The sequence below is a fragment of the Dothidotthia symphoricarpi genome (genome assembly GCF_010015815.1).
Source record: "Dothidotthia symphoricarpi CBS 119687 unplaced genomic scaffold P153scaffold_11, whole genome shotgun sequence".
NCBI lineage: Eukaryota > Fungi > Ascomycota > Dothideomycetes > Pleosporales > Dothidotthiaceae > Dothidotthia > Dothidotthia symphoricarpi.
In genome coordinates this window covers 398,735-413,449 of record NW_022985018.1, presented here as the reverse complement: position 1 = coordinate 413,449, position 14,715 = coordinate 398,735, and the positions used below count along the sequence as shown (strand labels likewise).

At 52.5% G+C, this 14,715-nt stretch overlaps 8 protein-coding genes across 8 annotated transcripts; 3 read left to right on the top strand and 5 right to left on the bottom strand.

Moving 5' to 3' along the window:
- Positions 1 to 42: 42 nt before the first annotated feature.
- On the top strand, positions 43 to 1,170 carry P153DRAFT_397063 (uncharacterized protein). Its single transcript, XM_033671527.1, has 2 exons — positions 43 to 82; positions 144 to 1,170. The coding sequence occupies exons 1-2, from the start codon at positions 59 to 61 to the stop codon at positions 993 to 995; spliced, it is 876 nt and encodes a 291-aa protein (XP_033523225.1). The 5' UTR covers positions 43 to 58; the 3' UTR covers positions 996 to 1,170.
- A 10-nt stretch (positions 1,171 to 1,180) lies between these two features.
- Positions 1,181 to 2,878, bottom strand: P153DRAFT_367163 (FAD dependent oxidoreductase). The gene is made up of 2 exons (XM_033668201.1): positions 2,701 to 2,878; positions 1,181 to 2,628 (listed from the first exon to the last, which is right to left on the bottom strand). Exons 1-2 carry the CDS (start codon positions 2,738 to 2,740, stop codon positions 1,439 to 1,441), a joined length of 1,230 nt encoding a protein of 409 aa, XP_033523224.1. The 5' UTR covers positions 2,741 to 2,878; the 3' UTR covers positions 1,181 to 1,438.
- Positions 2,879 to 3,226: 348 nt separating this feature from the next.
- On the bottom strand, positions 3,227 to 4,322 carry P153DRAFT_292116 (polysaccharide lyase family 1 protein; the record flags this gene model as incomplete). The annotated part of the gene is made up of 3 exons (XM_033663816.1): positions 3,227 to 3,778; positions 3,833 to 3,933; positions 3,989 to 4,322. The coding sequence occupies 3 exons, from the start codon at positions 4,320 to 4,322 to the stop codon at positions 3,227 to 3,229; spliced, it is 987 nt and encodes a 328-aa protein (XP_033523223.1).
- Positions 4,323 to 4,966: 644 nt separating this feature from the next.
- P153DRAFT_26579 (uncharacterized protein) lies at positions 4,967 to 5,682 on the bottom strand. The gene has a single exon (XM_033662869.1). It carries the CDS (start codon positions 5,539 to 5,541, stop codon positions 5,104 to 5,106), a length of 438 nt encoding a protein of 145 aa, XP_033523222.1. The 5' UTR covers positions 5,542 to 5,682; the 3' UTR covers positions 4,967 to 5,103.
- Positions 5,662 to 6,773, top strand: P153DRAFT_26765 (uncharacterized protein). Its single transcript, XM_033662881.1, has 2 exons — positions 5,662 to 5,752; positions 5,804 to 6,773. Exon 2 carries the CDS (start codon positions 5,824 to 5,826, stop codon positions 6,478 to 6,480), a length of 657 nt encoding a protein of 218 aa, XP_033523221.1. The 5' UTR covers positions 5,662 to 5,752; positions 5,804 to 5,823; the 3' UTR covers positions 6,481 to 6,773.
- A 153-nt stretch (positions 6,774 to 6,926) lies between these two features.
- On the bottom strand, positions 6,927 to 8,318 carry P153DRAFT_357342 (mitochondrial carrier; the record flags this gene model as incomplete). Its single annotated transcript, XM_033666725.1, has 5 exons — positions 6,927 to 7,490; positions 7,542 to 7,787; positions 7,844 to 7,920; positions 8,038 to 8,059; positions 8,280 to 8,318. The coding sequence occupies 5 exons, from the start codon at positions 8,316 to 8,318 to the stop codon at positions 6,927 to 6,929; spliced, it is 948 nt and encodes a 315-aa protein (XP_033523220.1).
- A 2,156-nt stretch (positions 8,319 to 10,474) lies between these two features.
- P153DRAFT_341108 (ERG4/ERG24 ergosterol biosynthesis protein) lies at positions 10,475 to 12,666 on the bottom strand. The gene is made up of 3 exons (XM_033665908.1): positions 12,386 to 12,666; positions 12,039 to 12,337; positions 10,475 to 11,988 (listed from the first exon to the last, which is right to left on the bottom strand). Exons 1-3 carry the CDS (start codon positions 12,457 to 12,459, stop codon positions 10,874 to 10,876), a joined length of 1,488 nt encoding a protein of 495 aa, XP_033523219.1. The 5' UTR covers positions 12,460 to 12,666; the 3' UTR covers positions 10,475 to 10,873.
- A 143-nt stretch (positions 12,667 to 12,809) lies between these two features.
- P153DRAFT_317208 (mannose 6-phosphate receptor domain-containing protein) lies at positions 12,810 to 14,398 on the top strand. The gene is made up of 3 exons (XM_033665016.1): positions 12,810 to 13,259; positions 13,337 to 13,829; positions 13,882 to 14,398. Exons 1-3 carry the CDS (start codon positions 12,922 to 12,924, stop codon positions 14,038 to 14,040), a joined length of 990 nt encoding a protein of 329 aa, XP_033523218.1. The 5' UTR covers positions 12,810 to 12,921; the 3' UTR covers positions 14,041 to 14,398.
- Positions 14,399 to 14,715: the final 317 nt, after the last annotated feature.

Here is a 14,715-nt window from a genome sequence, read left to right as displayed (position 1 = left end):
TGCGTACCTGTCGCAACCCCTCGAGACTTAATCACTTATTCACACATACACTGCAAATATGGCAGATTTCGCACCACCACCAGTAAGTTGATTACGCACGGAATCATGGAAACATCGAACCACGTATTGATAATGATGTGCAGGGTCCCCCACCACCAAGAGTGCCCGAAGGGTGGAAAGCAATTTGGAACCCTCAATACTCCGAGTGGTTCTTCGTCAACATCTACACCAAGCAGTCGCAATGGAACAAACCAGAAGAGGCCGTCTTCCCGCCGGGCGAGGGAGCTCCCCACGGCGCCCCGCCCTCGTACGCCCCAGGCGGCCATCCCACATCAGCAACCGACAAGGGAAGCTACGGAAGCAACAACCCCTACGGAAACGTCAGCGAAGACGAGAAGCTAGCCAGGCGACTACAAGAAGAAGAGCAGTCGCGCGGAAGCGGTCACCAGGGAGCGTCTAGCGACTTCTACAACCAGTCGGGCGCCCCGGCCGCGTCGGGTTACGGCGCCCAGCAGAGTTACCCCCAGCAGGGTGTGCAGCAGTCGTACCCCCAGGCTCAGACTATGCAGCAGGATTCTGGCTCGGCGGGTAAGGCGAAGGGGCTCATTGGTAAGTTGCTCGGTGGGAAGCATAGCTCCGGTGCGCCTATGCAGCAGCAGCACGGTTACGGTGGTCAGGCTGCATACGGTGCTCCGGCGGGGTACTACGGTGGTCAGCAGGCGGCTTACGGTCGGCCGGCGAGAAAACCTGGTATGGGTGGTATGGGTGCTGGCGGCCTCGCTCTGGGCATGGGTGGTGGGCTGCTTGGTGGAGCTTTGCTAGGCAATGCATTGGGCGATGCTGGAGATGGTGGAGGATTCGGCGGCGATGGTGGCGATGGAGGGGGCTTTGGCGGCGATGGTGGTGACGGTGGAGGCTTCGGTGGTGACGGCGGTGGCTTTGGAGGTGATGGTGGAGGTGATTTCGGTGGCGGTGACTTTGGTGGCGGTGATTAAACTTTGATCCGAGTCGAACGTTTGGCTGAGTGCAGGCCATTTGCTACCTACCAGTATATCCTAAGACTACTACCTATGGCTTGGCGTATCAGAATTTGTGGCTTTGGTGAAGATGTGCAGGTGTAACTTGTCAGTTAAAGAGAATATGATATGGCCCCTTGATTAATCGAAATACAAGGAACCAAGGTGCAGCAAAATCATACAACAGCTTGACACCCACTTCTCATACTAGTAGGAGTTACGTACATAAATTCCTAGCCGCATATGCTTAGCATATACGTTTTTAAATCTTATCAATATAGTTTTCCTGCCTGCAGAAGCCATGAAGAACGCAATTCCAGGGGTAGTCTCCATGGTCAGTTATCATGATTTCGTAGAATCCAGACTCAGCAACAATAACAACAGCCCAACATGTATCCAAACATCTCATCTCCCAAACCCCATCAGACTCCAAACCTCCGAGGATCCAAACTCGCCACCTCAGCACTCTTGACCTTGCCCTCCCAAACCAGCTCCTCAAGACACTTCCCCGTCGCAGGCGCATTCTGGATTCCCCAGCACGTATGCCCCGCCCCCATCAGCAACCCCTTAACACTCGTCAACCCAATCAACGGCCCCTTTCCACCCCGAACATTCGGCAGATAACACGCCTGGCGCGCCGTCACCACCCCGTCACGCAGCTCCTCCGACACCGCAGACACCTGGTCGATAATGTCCTGGCAGCGCGCATTGTCGACCTGCACAGCGGCGGTAGATGACGGCAGCGTAACGAGCTGATCGCCGTCGCCGCAGGCGTATATTTCGTTGTTGGGGCGCGCGTAGATCTCCGGCGTGACGGTTTGTGTGCGCTTCGAGTTCGGCGTGGGGAGCGTGATGGAGGTGAAGAGGCAGTAAGCGGAGACGGGGCGCGAGGGCGTGATGGTCACGCTGTGTGCGCGGAGGGCTTCGATGGGAGCAGCTGGGTAGACGGCTTTTGTCCACGGCCCGGCTGTCAGGATGACGGTGTCTGCGTGTAGAGTGTTGGAGTCGTTTGAGTCCTTGGCCGTGTACGTTACGCCCTTGACAGTGTTGTTTTCGCGCAGGATCTCTGTCGCGGAGCCGTACACGATCTTCACGCCTTGCTCCTCGGCTAGCTGTGCCATCGACGTCGTGAAGAGGTATGGGTGCACTTGGGCTGTCGTCAGGGGCGTCCCCATCTCCTCGTAGCTCTGCATCCCCTCGGCTGCAACCCAGTCCAGATCTCGCGGTACACCCGCTGCTCGTAGTAGACTCTTCGCTTTCTCCGTCCGCTTCTGCAGCGACACGTGATCTGCCTCTCCCTCCACCTTCCCCTGCTTGGCTTTCGACCCCGTCTTCGCCAACACGCCGTACATGTCAACCTGCCCGCACCCCACGCCGCGATACCCCCATCTCTCTGCGCCGCCGTGCTTCGCGGCGAGCTCTTGGTGTAGACGGTAACTCAGCGGGACGATGCAGCTTGGATATGCCCAGAGAGCTAGAAGGCCGCCTGCTTTCCCCGATGCGCCGCCTGCGATTTGCGTGGCTTCCAGGAGCGTGATGCTGTCTCTTTCCCTGTTGAAGTTTTCATGGCGAGAGAGGAAATACGCCGTTGTTGAGCCGATGATACCGCCACCTGTATACGCAGATTAGTCATGCGTGTTTTTCTTTTGGGGATGTGGTGAGGGTTTGGGATTGCTGTATGTACCGATGATGACGATGTTGCGTTTCTGCTGCTCGGTTGCCATGATGTTTGCTAGGCGCGAAGTGGCTTTTAGCATATATTTACTCCTTTGATTGTTCAAGATGTGAGAAGTCTGGCATTGGGTTTCGGACTTATCATCTTTCAATGTTTGTGTTTAGCCGCCACTCGGGAAAGATCATGCCGACGACGTCATAGTGGGTTGTTGCTGTTCAATTTGTAGAGGTGTGGGGCAGATGTCTAATTCAGGATGCAGTTTCTAAGCGCGTCGACATCGGTAGTGATTGATCGTAGATAGCAGCGAAGATTGCAGCCTATCATGTTCACTCACCACATGAAACGACCAACATCACAGACTACCCATACCCATGAACATTGTTTGCTGGGCAAGTGTTTTGGTTGAATAAATTTTCCGCACAGCGTACACACATAAAATTACACAGACCATTGAATCCACCGTCGAAACCTGCTGCCTCTCCAGCTGTCCCCGTCCCCTACACGTCAAACCCATTCCCAGACACAGTGGACTCTCTTAGAAAGAGAGAGTGACACCAGCGGTTCCAACAACCGCAGCCTCGACATCTGCTGCATCAAGAAGAGTATCAACGGTGTAGGGAGCCGCAGTGAATGTGCCCTCCTCAGCCGTGTTCTCGCTGTCACCGAAGTCGTTACCGGAAGCAACGGCGTAACCGGAATCAGTCGAGTAGAGTGCCTTCTTGGAGCTGACAAAGACGTTGTTCTGCACAAGCAACTGAGCGCCGTCGCGCGTGTTGATACCATCACTGACGGTGTCGTAGTAGTTGTTGTAGATGTGACCAGTGCCAAAACGGTACGACGGGCCGCGCGAGTTGAGGTTCTGGAAGTAGTTGTTGTGGTAGGTGACAGTAAGATGGCCGGTATCCTCGTCACCGTTGGAGTCGGAGTGGCCGACAAGACTAGCCTTCCAGTGGTCGTGGATGTATGAGTTGGAAACCGTGACCCAGTCGGAGGCGTGGGTGACATCGAGGAGACCATCGTAGTAGTCCTTGTCGTGGGTCTGGTCAGATGAGAGGTCTACGTGATCAACCCAGACATTGGTGGCAAGCTTAAAGTGTTAGTCAAGCTAAGAAGTACTATGAACCATTCAAGATAGGCATACCTGGATGCCAATGGCGTCAGCACCGACAACCTTCTCGATCGCGAGGTTGCGGATGATGACGTTGGAAACGGACTTGACGATCAAGCCGACGTTGGTGAGGACTGTAGCATGAAAAGGTTAATGCTGCGCAAAGTAGAGAAAGGAGAATCAACATACCAGCGGTCGAGTCCTTTCCAATGACAGACTTGTTAGAGCCAACCTTGACAGTGTCACCGTCACCAGAGATCGGGCCAGTGACGAGTACAATCGCAGCGTCATCGCCCTCGACGGCACTGGTCAACTCGTCAAGCGATGCAACCTCTATGGTCGATCCGCCCTTTCCACCAGTCGTACCGCCGTTCTCGGTTGCGTAACCGGTGGTAGCAATGTCTGAAGTCGTGACAGCACGTTTGGCAATGCTGGCGCGCTTGAGGATAGAAATGCTAGGGGTTGGCGCTGCCAGAGCGGTGATGGCAGTAAGGCCAACGGAGACAATGGTTGAGAACTTCATCGTTTCTAACGAATTGAAGAGTTTAGAAGAAGCAGAAATGAAGAAGAAGAGAATGAGAATAAGAATGTAGTGGTAAAAGAGAGTGGGAGAATTGAGCTGAGGAATTCAATCAGTCTGAGGACTTCGCATACTTATATAGAACCATTCCTCGATACCTACTTCTTCTCCACACGTTCCGAGAAGCTTGACAGACGTAAACCCTGCTATTGCTGTGTTTCAAGCATTCCTGCGCCATCTAGACTCAATCCAGACCCAAACCCAGAGGAAGATGTCCAGTCCCCTGTCGTCGACTGGGGACTGTATGTCAGGCAAAATCAGAGGACGGCAGGCCTCGTCACCTCGTTCGGTTGGGATGACGAAGAAAGATGTTTGAAACGTTTAGCCGAATAAGGGGAGGAACTCCTCCCGTTGCCCAGCAAAACGCCAAGGCCCTCAACCTCGAAAGATGAAATCAGCCAGAAACAGCAACAACGATATTGAAATGATGTACCGTTCGCTACAGAGAAGAAATCATATTTGGAGTGACACCTTGAATACCATGAGATCGTACTGCAATGTCTGCAGAAAGTATCATCTGACGAAAGAAGTAGAACACTTCTGTGCTGTTCTTCACTTTACATCGAGACACATCCGAAATAGCCGAGCATACGTATGCCTTACATGCCAAGCTTTAAGGCCCTCAGGGAGTCTGTAAGCTTAGTGCGGACGCGCACTTGACCTTGGTAAATGAGCATTGCGTGTCTTGTCATCCGTGCTCAAGATGGTATTCGGGTATCGCATCCTACGCATCCTTCCGTCGTGCGAAACAGCCATTGGTTAGGGATGCTTGGCAAAGGGTGCGGAATGTGGAGATATGCCGGGAGTATAAACATGCACTGAAATGGTCGAGGTCGTTGCATTCGAGTTGGATGCCCATGTCTACAACTGGTAGTAATGAGTGAGTAAAAGGAATGGCTTGAATGGAGATGATCAGAGTGGATATTAGATAATATAGCAAGCTCTTGTTCAGTAGAAGAAAAAATGAGCGTGAAATCGAATAGGGTTTGGTATGAAGACAAGATGTCCATGACACATGTGCTGCTAGCACTATGCACTTAACATACGGAATCTTGCTGCAGTGGTCGTACTGTGATCCTCTGTGAGCTTCTGTGAGGTGTATTCTCATCGAATTTGATGGTATGTTGAATCTAACAACCCTATTAACAAAAGTAGTGGACATTTAACAAGTCTGTCCATAGTGGTGGCTGGTTGATCGGGTTGAATACAAGCGTCTCGTGTGCGCTAAGTGACATCATCGCCCAAACCGGCAATCACCTACAAGGAAACAGTAGGAGGACGCAACACATCGCACAAGGCAACAACAAGATACGCTTTAAACACTACCGAAGCCCTCATTTCGCACTCAATCTTCTCGTTACTCCTACACCACGGTCAGTATGCACCCTGCAGCAAAATACTGTGATCAGTGCTAATAATCATAGCTTCCACCAACTCTCCCACAATGCCACCTATTACCATCCACAGAGATGCTCCTATAGCTCCCGTCGTCGCCGCGAAAGCCGATGGCGTGACACCGCAGACGGCCACAGATAACCAAGCGCCAACCCGAACAACACCCGCCTACGCCCCCGCAACAACAACAGCGTCTTCCTCAGACCCTCCTGCACCCCAGCCAGGCGCGCGTCCACTTCCACCTACCGCCACTGCACAAGCAACGTCTCCACCGGCTCCCCAGCCAAGCTACACTGCACATCACATCACGACCGAGACGCGACAAACCGGCCCACCGCCGCAGTTCACACAGCCTCCGCCGACGGATTCGCAGCTATCAGGGCGATCGACCGTGACAAGCACGACGGCGAGCAAGCCTGGACCCACGACGTTGAACTTAGGGCCTGTGGCGTCGCCGTTTCAGAGTGCTGATACGGGTGGGCCTGCGCCAACGAGGACGAGTCTGGAGCATCCGTCGGGTTATACGCAAGCGCCCGACAATGCACCATTCACAAGTGGAGGGGGGATTGGGGAACAGGCACACCAAAGTGAGAACAGCACTGCGGAAGGTGGGGTAGGTGCGACGGCCTGGAACATGTTGGCCAAGGCGGGAGAGGCCCTGAAAAAGGGGGAGGAAGCTGCCTGGAAAGCTGTCAGGAACAAGTGATGGCCGACTCCGTTAGATTACCCGACCAGGACGGGTTATTGTTGCAAAATGGATATATATAGATAGCCAATGAACATCACAGACATTACATGTAGAGCATAAAACAATGTTGTGAAGGAACTGCAAAGGCATTCTTGACCACTATATTTCCCAGGCACCAAGCAATGTAACAAGACGATACAGCTAGGAAAGGCTAAATTGACAAAGCAGTGCAAGCCGGATATGTTGTGTAGTACACGTCGCTGAAAAAGAAGAAAAGTCGCTGGCAGAGTAAAGTACAGGGTGTATTACCACCAGATCGTGCTTTTCGTTACCACGAACAATCTTCCACCCAGCGGGGTTGGTATTGCTCTATCCAGTCCACCTCACACTCCACATGCCCTCATGGCGATTAGCTGCTTCCACCACATGAACTCAGGTTGGGTATCGAAGAGGAAGTAAGGCGCTTAACCGGATCCACCCTTGAACTTCTTGCCGAAGAGGATGAGCTGGGCCTGGTCGTAGATGGACAGGACACCGGCACCGGCAACACCACGGAGAATGTTGGCACCAGCACCCTTGAAGAGCGACTTAACACCCTCAGCGGCAACGATCTGGCGGGCAGCATCCATGGTACCGTTGTACTTGACGGCCTCACCGGAGGTCATCATCATGCGGCGACGGATGGTGTCAAGGGGGTAGGAAGCGATACCGGCACCAGTGGTGACAGCCCATCCGAGAGCGAACGAAGCCAAGAAGTTACCCTCGAGGGAACCGGTGAGGAGGACAGGCTTGATCGAGTCGTACATACCGAAGTACAGACCACGGTAGACGACGATACCAGCAACGGAGGGCATGAAACCACGGTAGAGACCACCAATACCGTCAGTGGCGAGGGTCTTCTTGTAGACATCTACCAGGCCGTTGAACTGACGCTCACCACCCTTCTTTGCGGACTTGGCGTCGTTGGCAAGACGGGTACGGGCGTAGTCGAGGGAGTAGACGAAGAGGAGGGAAGTGGCACCAGCGGCCTAAGCATGTTAGTTGATGCAATCGTCGCAGTTGACCAGAGGGTAACTTACACCACCGGAGGCCAAGTTACCGGCCATCCACTTCGCGTAACCGTCACGCTCCTTCTTGAAAGCGAACATCGCCTTGTAGGTGTCGCGGAAAGCGAAGTTCAAGGCCTGGGTGGGGAAGTAACGGATGACGTTGGCAGTGTTACCACGCCACAGGGCAAGGACACCCTCAGATTGGGAGGTACGCCTGAAGCACTCGGCGATGCCATCGTACTTGCGGTCGAGACGGCCGGACTTCAGCATCTCATCCTGCAGAAGGAATTAGCGAACGTCTCGTGGCAGCATCACTTTGAGTGTAGACATACCTGGTTCTGGATGAGGAGCTTGACACGCTCGATGGGGGCAGCGGCGGTCTTCGAGACGGCGGCGGAGACACCACCCACTGTTATGACGTTAGCAGCCGCATCACTCAACAAAAGTGATTCAACTCGTCCGCATCAAAATTCTGTGCCAATGGGCCTGAAAAATGATGCAGACTGTCGTTGGCGATGAGACGTACTCAAGAAGTCGACCATGAAGCCCTGGAAATTAGTTAGCATATGCTGTAATGCTTGACGCTGGAGCTGACAGCCGGATGACCAGTCTAAGCGCATCTTTCCAACAACAGCGAATTCATCTCCCGACATCGACGCGGGGCCAAAAAGGCCACTTCCGATGCCATTGAGATGAAATTTCGCTCATTGTTGAATCGATGTCGCCCAGACTGGACAAATCGTAGCTGAGAGTTTTGGTGCAACGTACGGGCATGCCGAACAGGGACTTCGGGTCTGTGGAAGTCATCTTGGCGGTTACGGTATCAACTGAGATTCCGTAGAGGAGTGGAGAGGTGAGGTGGTTGAGGGTTGGACGTAGTGAGGGAGCCAGCTGCTTAAAACAGGACGAGAAGAATTCGCTTTTGTGGCCCGTGCAACGCTAATCTTTTCTCAGATCAATCTTGGCGCCCGCCTATCCGATATGTCCCTTGCGCCTCGGATTTGACGTCTTGACATCGCAGTTTCGACAAGCTGTCGCTCAAACTCTTGGTCGTCCATTGTCACTAGAAGGGACCTCTTGAAAGAAACTTGCTCCAAGATCATAATCACATTCTCTAGGTACAATTGGCCTCTACAGCGTGTTTCCCCATACTGTAGAATGAAATCCTGGAGTGTTACCGTAGCAGCTAGCATTGGGTATGGCGTAGCCGCCGTGCACGCACTGCAGTTGGGCAAGGGCCACGTCAGTTGAAAAATAAAATGGACCCCTCCTCGAGTGCCCAGATGCCTTTTCTAGCACAAGATCGTAGCCTTTGGCCATTTTGCAGGGTCTGTTGTGAGCCTTTTTTGTTGTCGGGTAATGTCGGCTCCTGAAGCGACCTCATCCAATCAAGTCTTCATTAGAAAGCCTTGCTCCGAACCCTGGGGCCAGGTTCGACTGAAGATGAAAAGAGCCATGGTTCGCACATAGATCGGCTCTGGCTGGATCTTTGTACGAAACCAATACCATTTCCACCCAGATATTTTGTATGATTGAGGTATTGCGACTCCCGGCGTGGTTGCTATCAGGAGCGTTCCTCATCAGCAGGAGAAGGCGATGAGATTCGGATCTTGCATTCGAGATATAATTAGACATCTCCGGAAAATCCTCCAGAGCCAGGACAACGTAACCAAGCCACAGCTTCCACGATGTCCGGCTTCAACTCTTCTTTTACGACCTACATGTAATGCCGCAATATTAGTTCAACACAGAAGGCAATCCTGAGGACACGGACACGGACCCTCTCGATATGACGGAGATTTAAGAGGAACCATCACATGACTCCGGCGAACTCACAGACAAGAGCTATCACCCGGGTTACACAAGCAACAACAAACAATCCCGTCAAGGCCACAGAAAATATATTTGTAGAAGCGAATATGAAATAGTCACAACTGCCTTCGCTTGACCCACCGTGCAGTCTATGTTACAACCCACGTCATCTACCACCGCAATAACAGTGATTACAGGGGACAAGCTATAGCCAGCCACAGGAAGTTCTTTGTAGCCGACCACGACGAGAGCAAGATTGAAGACCCAGCCTCACGTTCTACAATAACTATAGGGCTCGCATCAAGTTATTATTAGCCCTCTTTGAGCCTGCCTTCTTCCATAGACACGCAATTGATTCGGGTTTCTCTTCAGCAAGCAAAAAGTACTCGTCACTCGATCTACCGAAAGGAGAAGAGACATCCACTTCCATTTTCATAATTTCCATTCTTTCTCCTTTTCTCCACATCATATATTGACGACGACTGTGGTTCTCTAAGGCATATACGCCATTTGCGTAGAAGTCATCACTGTATTTCTCCACGTTTTTACAGCCTTAGCAAGGTATACTCCAACGCCATCATTCCATACCACAATGTAGTCCTCGTCTCCCAAACCAAGTAGGGCAGGTACCAGATTTTAAAGTGACTTTCTCGTCTTTCTACCAGAAGAAATTCTGTTGATTAGCGGATAGTTTGCTGGATCTTCTTACACTGCTTTTACCCTCCCTCTGAACGATACATACCATATACCCCATAAAGCAACACCGGACGTTCACGAATATATCCACTTTCATATAGCATCTTAACACAAAGAGCCATCCAGTCGAGACGTAAAGGCGATTACGTTCCGAAGATTTAGTCCCATTACTATGCGACTCCCTTATCCGAATACCCAAGTGCGTTATACACAACCGATTAGTTTCGAGCATGACAATACTCGAGCATGGGTGGGGTGGCAAGCAAGACTATCCGAGACATGGTCACCGCACCAAGGAGAACAAGCTATCACCAGCGGCCTACGCAGTATGTCTAGTGCGTAACCGGCAAGGCATAGCAAAGTGCATTGAAGCAGTATGTTCATTTTGCATCTGATGCTGGGTGATGAGTTATATTGTTCAAATGCCTGTAATTGTACATGACACTAGGAAACCCATGCAAGAGATGAATTTAATCAAGTGGGTGCGCAATAACCACCTTACCAAACATTCAGCCATGGAAATTGGGCTGGAAGCACTTTCAACGCGCCTTGCTTGTGTCTAGTCCATTAATTACTGTACATACTCTTTCTATGTCTAATTCGATGCACGTCTTCAACCGCCCTGAGGCAGTAGCGTCGCATCTATGTCCGTATTACCGCCCCTTCTTTTTGATGATACAACTCAAGTCCCCGATACTAATACACGAAGAAATGGAAAGATGCATGTCTTCAACCGTCTGGCGGTAGCATTTCATCTCCAGCTGCCTTGAGATGCACGTCTTTAACCAGAACCACCTGCTCTGATAGCGTCGCACCCCCTGTCTTTTCAAACCGGGCCGTAAAACCCCATTCCACTAGTAAACGTACGGCACAATCCTCCACGGCACCAACTCGCAGTACTTGTCCCAATCCTTGCCATACTTCCTCCTGCACTTCTCTTCGTCTCTCCTCTCGCGGTGAATGAGCAGAACGGCAAAATACACCATGAAGAAATACGTGAAGATCATGCCCCAGCCCTTGGCCTCTCCAGGCACAACATACGTTCCGTAGCTATTACGGAAGAAGAATGCATCGGTCTGCGTCGCGGTCACGGGGTGTTGGACCGCGTTTTGGATAACATATCCGGACAGGGCGGTGGGCAGGACGTATGACCAGCTCATGAACCAGTCGCCGAGGTAGTTGATATGGCGTGCACGGCCCCACCAGCCGGAGACGAGAAGCTTTGAGCCGGCGGCGGTTTCGATAAATTCCAGGTGCGAGACACGCGGGTCGGTTGGGTCGGTGCGGAAGCGGTTCTTCTCGTTGTTGACGGAGCGGAAGATGTAGTAGCCTGTGCCTTGAACGGCAAGGACGGCGAGGATACCCTGCACCCCGAGGTCGACGGGGTAAACGGAAAGGTAGCGCGCTTGGATGCTGTACGTGAAGGGTACCCAGACGAGGTCGCCAAAGGAGAGCATCATGCCGAAACCGTCGGCGATGATGTCGATGGTGGTGAGGATGGCGCGTTCCATGAAGAGTGCGTCGAAGGTGTACACTGCCTGCGCAACGGTGATGAGCAGGATCGAGTCTGTTACGCGGCCAAAGTTGCGGTACTGTTTCATGATGAAGGCGAGATCCAGGATGATCCAGCCCAACATGCCCGGACGCAGCTCGCACCAGGCTTTGATGTCGACTTCACCAAACATAGGGACCGTGATGCGCGGGTTAAGCTCCCGGCCGATGAACCAGTCGTACAGGATGTTGCCGGTGTGCCCACCGGCGGCAAGCTCACGAGCGCTTGGGTCCTTGGGGTGCTTGACGCTGAAAGAGCGGAGGTAGACATACGTGGCCAAGAAGTAGGAGATCAAGATGTTAGTGGTGAGGATGCCAACGTAGTTTTCAGTAATGAAGGTCCAAACTGGCCACTCAGCGCCGTACATGACTGTTCCAGCACCGAGACCTACCATGATGAGGACGGCAGAGCTGAAGGCTGCGATTTGTTAGATAGTGGCAGGTAATACACGTGATAATTGGACATACAGTTGAAGCGATACTTCAGTTTGCCTCCAGTCCGGAGCTCGGTGCCCTCGGTCTCATCAGCTGGAAGGAAGGCATGCAGAGTCAGGCTGAGCAGGTAGTAGCCCAGCGTGCCAAGAACAGCCTGAGTATTGAGCAGACCAGAGAAGCCAGTCCAGCCCACCTCGGTCTTCAATTGATCAAGAGTCAGGCTCGAAGGGTGGAGAAGCGAGGGCGCAGGACATCCTGAGATGTCATTACACAAGAAAGTGAAGACGTAGACAAGCAGCGGAAGACCGAACGAGATGACAAAGGCGCCAGGTCTTTGGAATGATTAGTGTTTGTTTTCGAGACATTGAGATGGTACTTACGGGCCAAGGAACTCATAGCCATGAGGCTGCTCAGCAATTGCCTTTGCCTGACCAGGCTTCTCTTTCAATGTCATTTTCCCCAATTGTAAACGCAGAAACGTCTCTCTTCCAGTTCTAAAAACGTTTACAAAATTTCTCGATCGGGAAAAATAAAGAAAAAGGGGCAGTTGTCTTGTGTCGCGCCACACTCTCACAATCTCTTCACAGAAAACCGAAGACGCGTCGAACCACGAACAACACGAACTGGCAACGCGTTTTATATACCTTCTCCTGGCGAAGAAGTGGAACGACAAGAAAGAACACCGGACCGCGAAAGTCGACCGATGATGCGCACATGGCGCCAAGCGGGAGCTAACCGCATGCAGCGCGTTCCTGCAGCTGCCACCGACGTTGGCGACGTTTGAGTGGACAAGGCCCGCGGTCAACCGCTCCGGGCAAACGTATTGCGAAGGGCGATCCCATCCCATGCTGACGGATGCCTGTCGGTACACGTAGACGCAACAAACACCCACACACTCGTCCATCCGGCCTTCAAGATGAAGTCGCTCTACTACGCCCTGCTGTTCTTCGTCTCGTCGGCGACAGCAGCATCCGACACGGCGCTCAAAGCATGTACCGTCATCTCGCCCACGACGGAGCGCTTCTTCGACCTGAACCCCATTCGGCGCGTGGCCCCCGAGGACGGAAAGAAGAAGAAGGAAGGCGCCGACGAAGGCAGCTGGCATGCGCGGGGCTACGACTACGGCGCCAACTTCACAATCAACTTCTGCGGGCCCGTAGTGGAGGAGCTGGACAAGGTGCAGGATCTGGACAAGGCGCTGTGGAGGAATGTCAGCGCATTTTATGAAAAGGGCGATCGCCAGTATGCTATTGGGTGAGTCCAAATCATCACGAAGTGGATTTAGTTATGCGTGGATGAGAATGGAATGCTAATTAGTTCCTGTGACATAGGCTAGAGAACTCCTCTCCCATGTTCCGTGGCAGGAAGCTCGTCCTGAACTACACCGGCGGCTCTCTTTGCCCCTCCACCTCCAAATCCCGCCGCTCTCCGATCACCCTGCCCCGCGCAATCATCGATGACGACGACGACGACGATGACGACAAGAAGCACTCGAAGAAACCCTCCCACGATGAGCGTCGCAAGACAACAGTCATCTCCCTGCTCTGCGACTCGGACCCTCTCGCCAAAACAAGCATATCGTTTGTCGCTTCCGTTGACGACTGCACCTATATATTCGAGGGCCGCTCGCCTTACGCATGCGGGGGTGTGCACCAAGCAACCCAAGCCCTGGGCCCGGGAGGCGTCTTTGGTGTCATCGCAATGATTGCCGTGCTAGTATACTTTGCAGGTGGCTGCGTGTACCAGCGCACAGTCATGCATCAGCGGGGGTGGAGGCAGCTGCCGAATTACAGCATGTGGGCGGGCATCTACAGCTTCTTCTCCGTGAGTGCCAACTGAAGTGAGAAGTTCCATGGGATGATGCTAACAGCAACAGGATATATTCATCATTCTCACGTCGAGTTGTGCAAGATTTATGCCCGCGAGGAGGGGCTACAGTCGGGTTTCGCTCGGTCACGACAGCGGGCGCAGGGGGCGGGGAAACGAGGATGAGAACCGGTTGATTGACAACCTGGATGAGGAGTGGGAGGACTAAGGCTGGTTGTGATTGGGAATTGCATTGCATTGCACAGATGGCGTTTGGGTTTGGGTATGGATTGTATGAAAACCACGCGACGTCTGTGTTGGGCGTAGAGGAGAGGCGCCATGGGCTGGTTGCTCGACGCAATATTTGTTGTGTTGTCTATGTATTTGTGCGAGAACTTGAGACATCTGGCCGTGCCTAAAGGTTGGAAGTCAGCGTTTTTGATGTTACGACTATGCACATGCATCCGTTGCAACGACTCCTCACTCACTGCGAACATTCACACAAGCCAAAGTAATGTATTTTCAAGACTGGCAGCCGTCTGTCTCACGCCAGAAGAGCAATAGCTGAATGATAAGAAAGAAACAATAGGGTATCAATGTCTGCCGCCAAGATCCTATGAAAGTACCAGCACCATTCGCAGAGAACCACGAACCAGCCACCACTGAAAAAGCCGCGTCGAACCCTTAAATGGAGGATGGCCTGAAAGCAAGGGTATAATATTCAATGTGGAGAGCTGCCCGTGTACGCCTCAGGATAAGAAAAGAATGAGAAAATTTGGCTGCAGAAGAAAACCAGGTGCACTTTCCGTCGAATCGAACAGGCTGTCAGTGTAGATCAACGAGCAAAGGAATACTAACAGACAAGTCGTAAACCCAGCGTTATCGATACCGCTGCAGCAATACC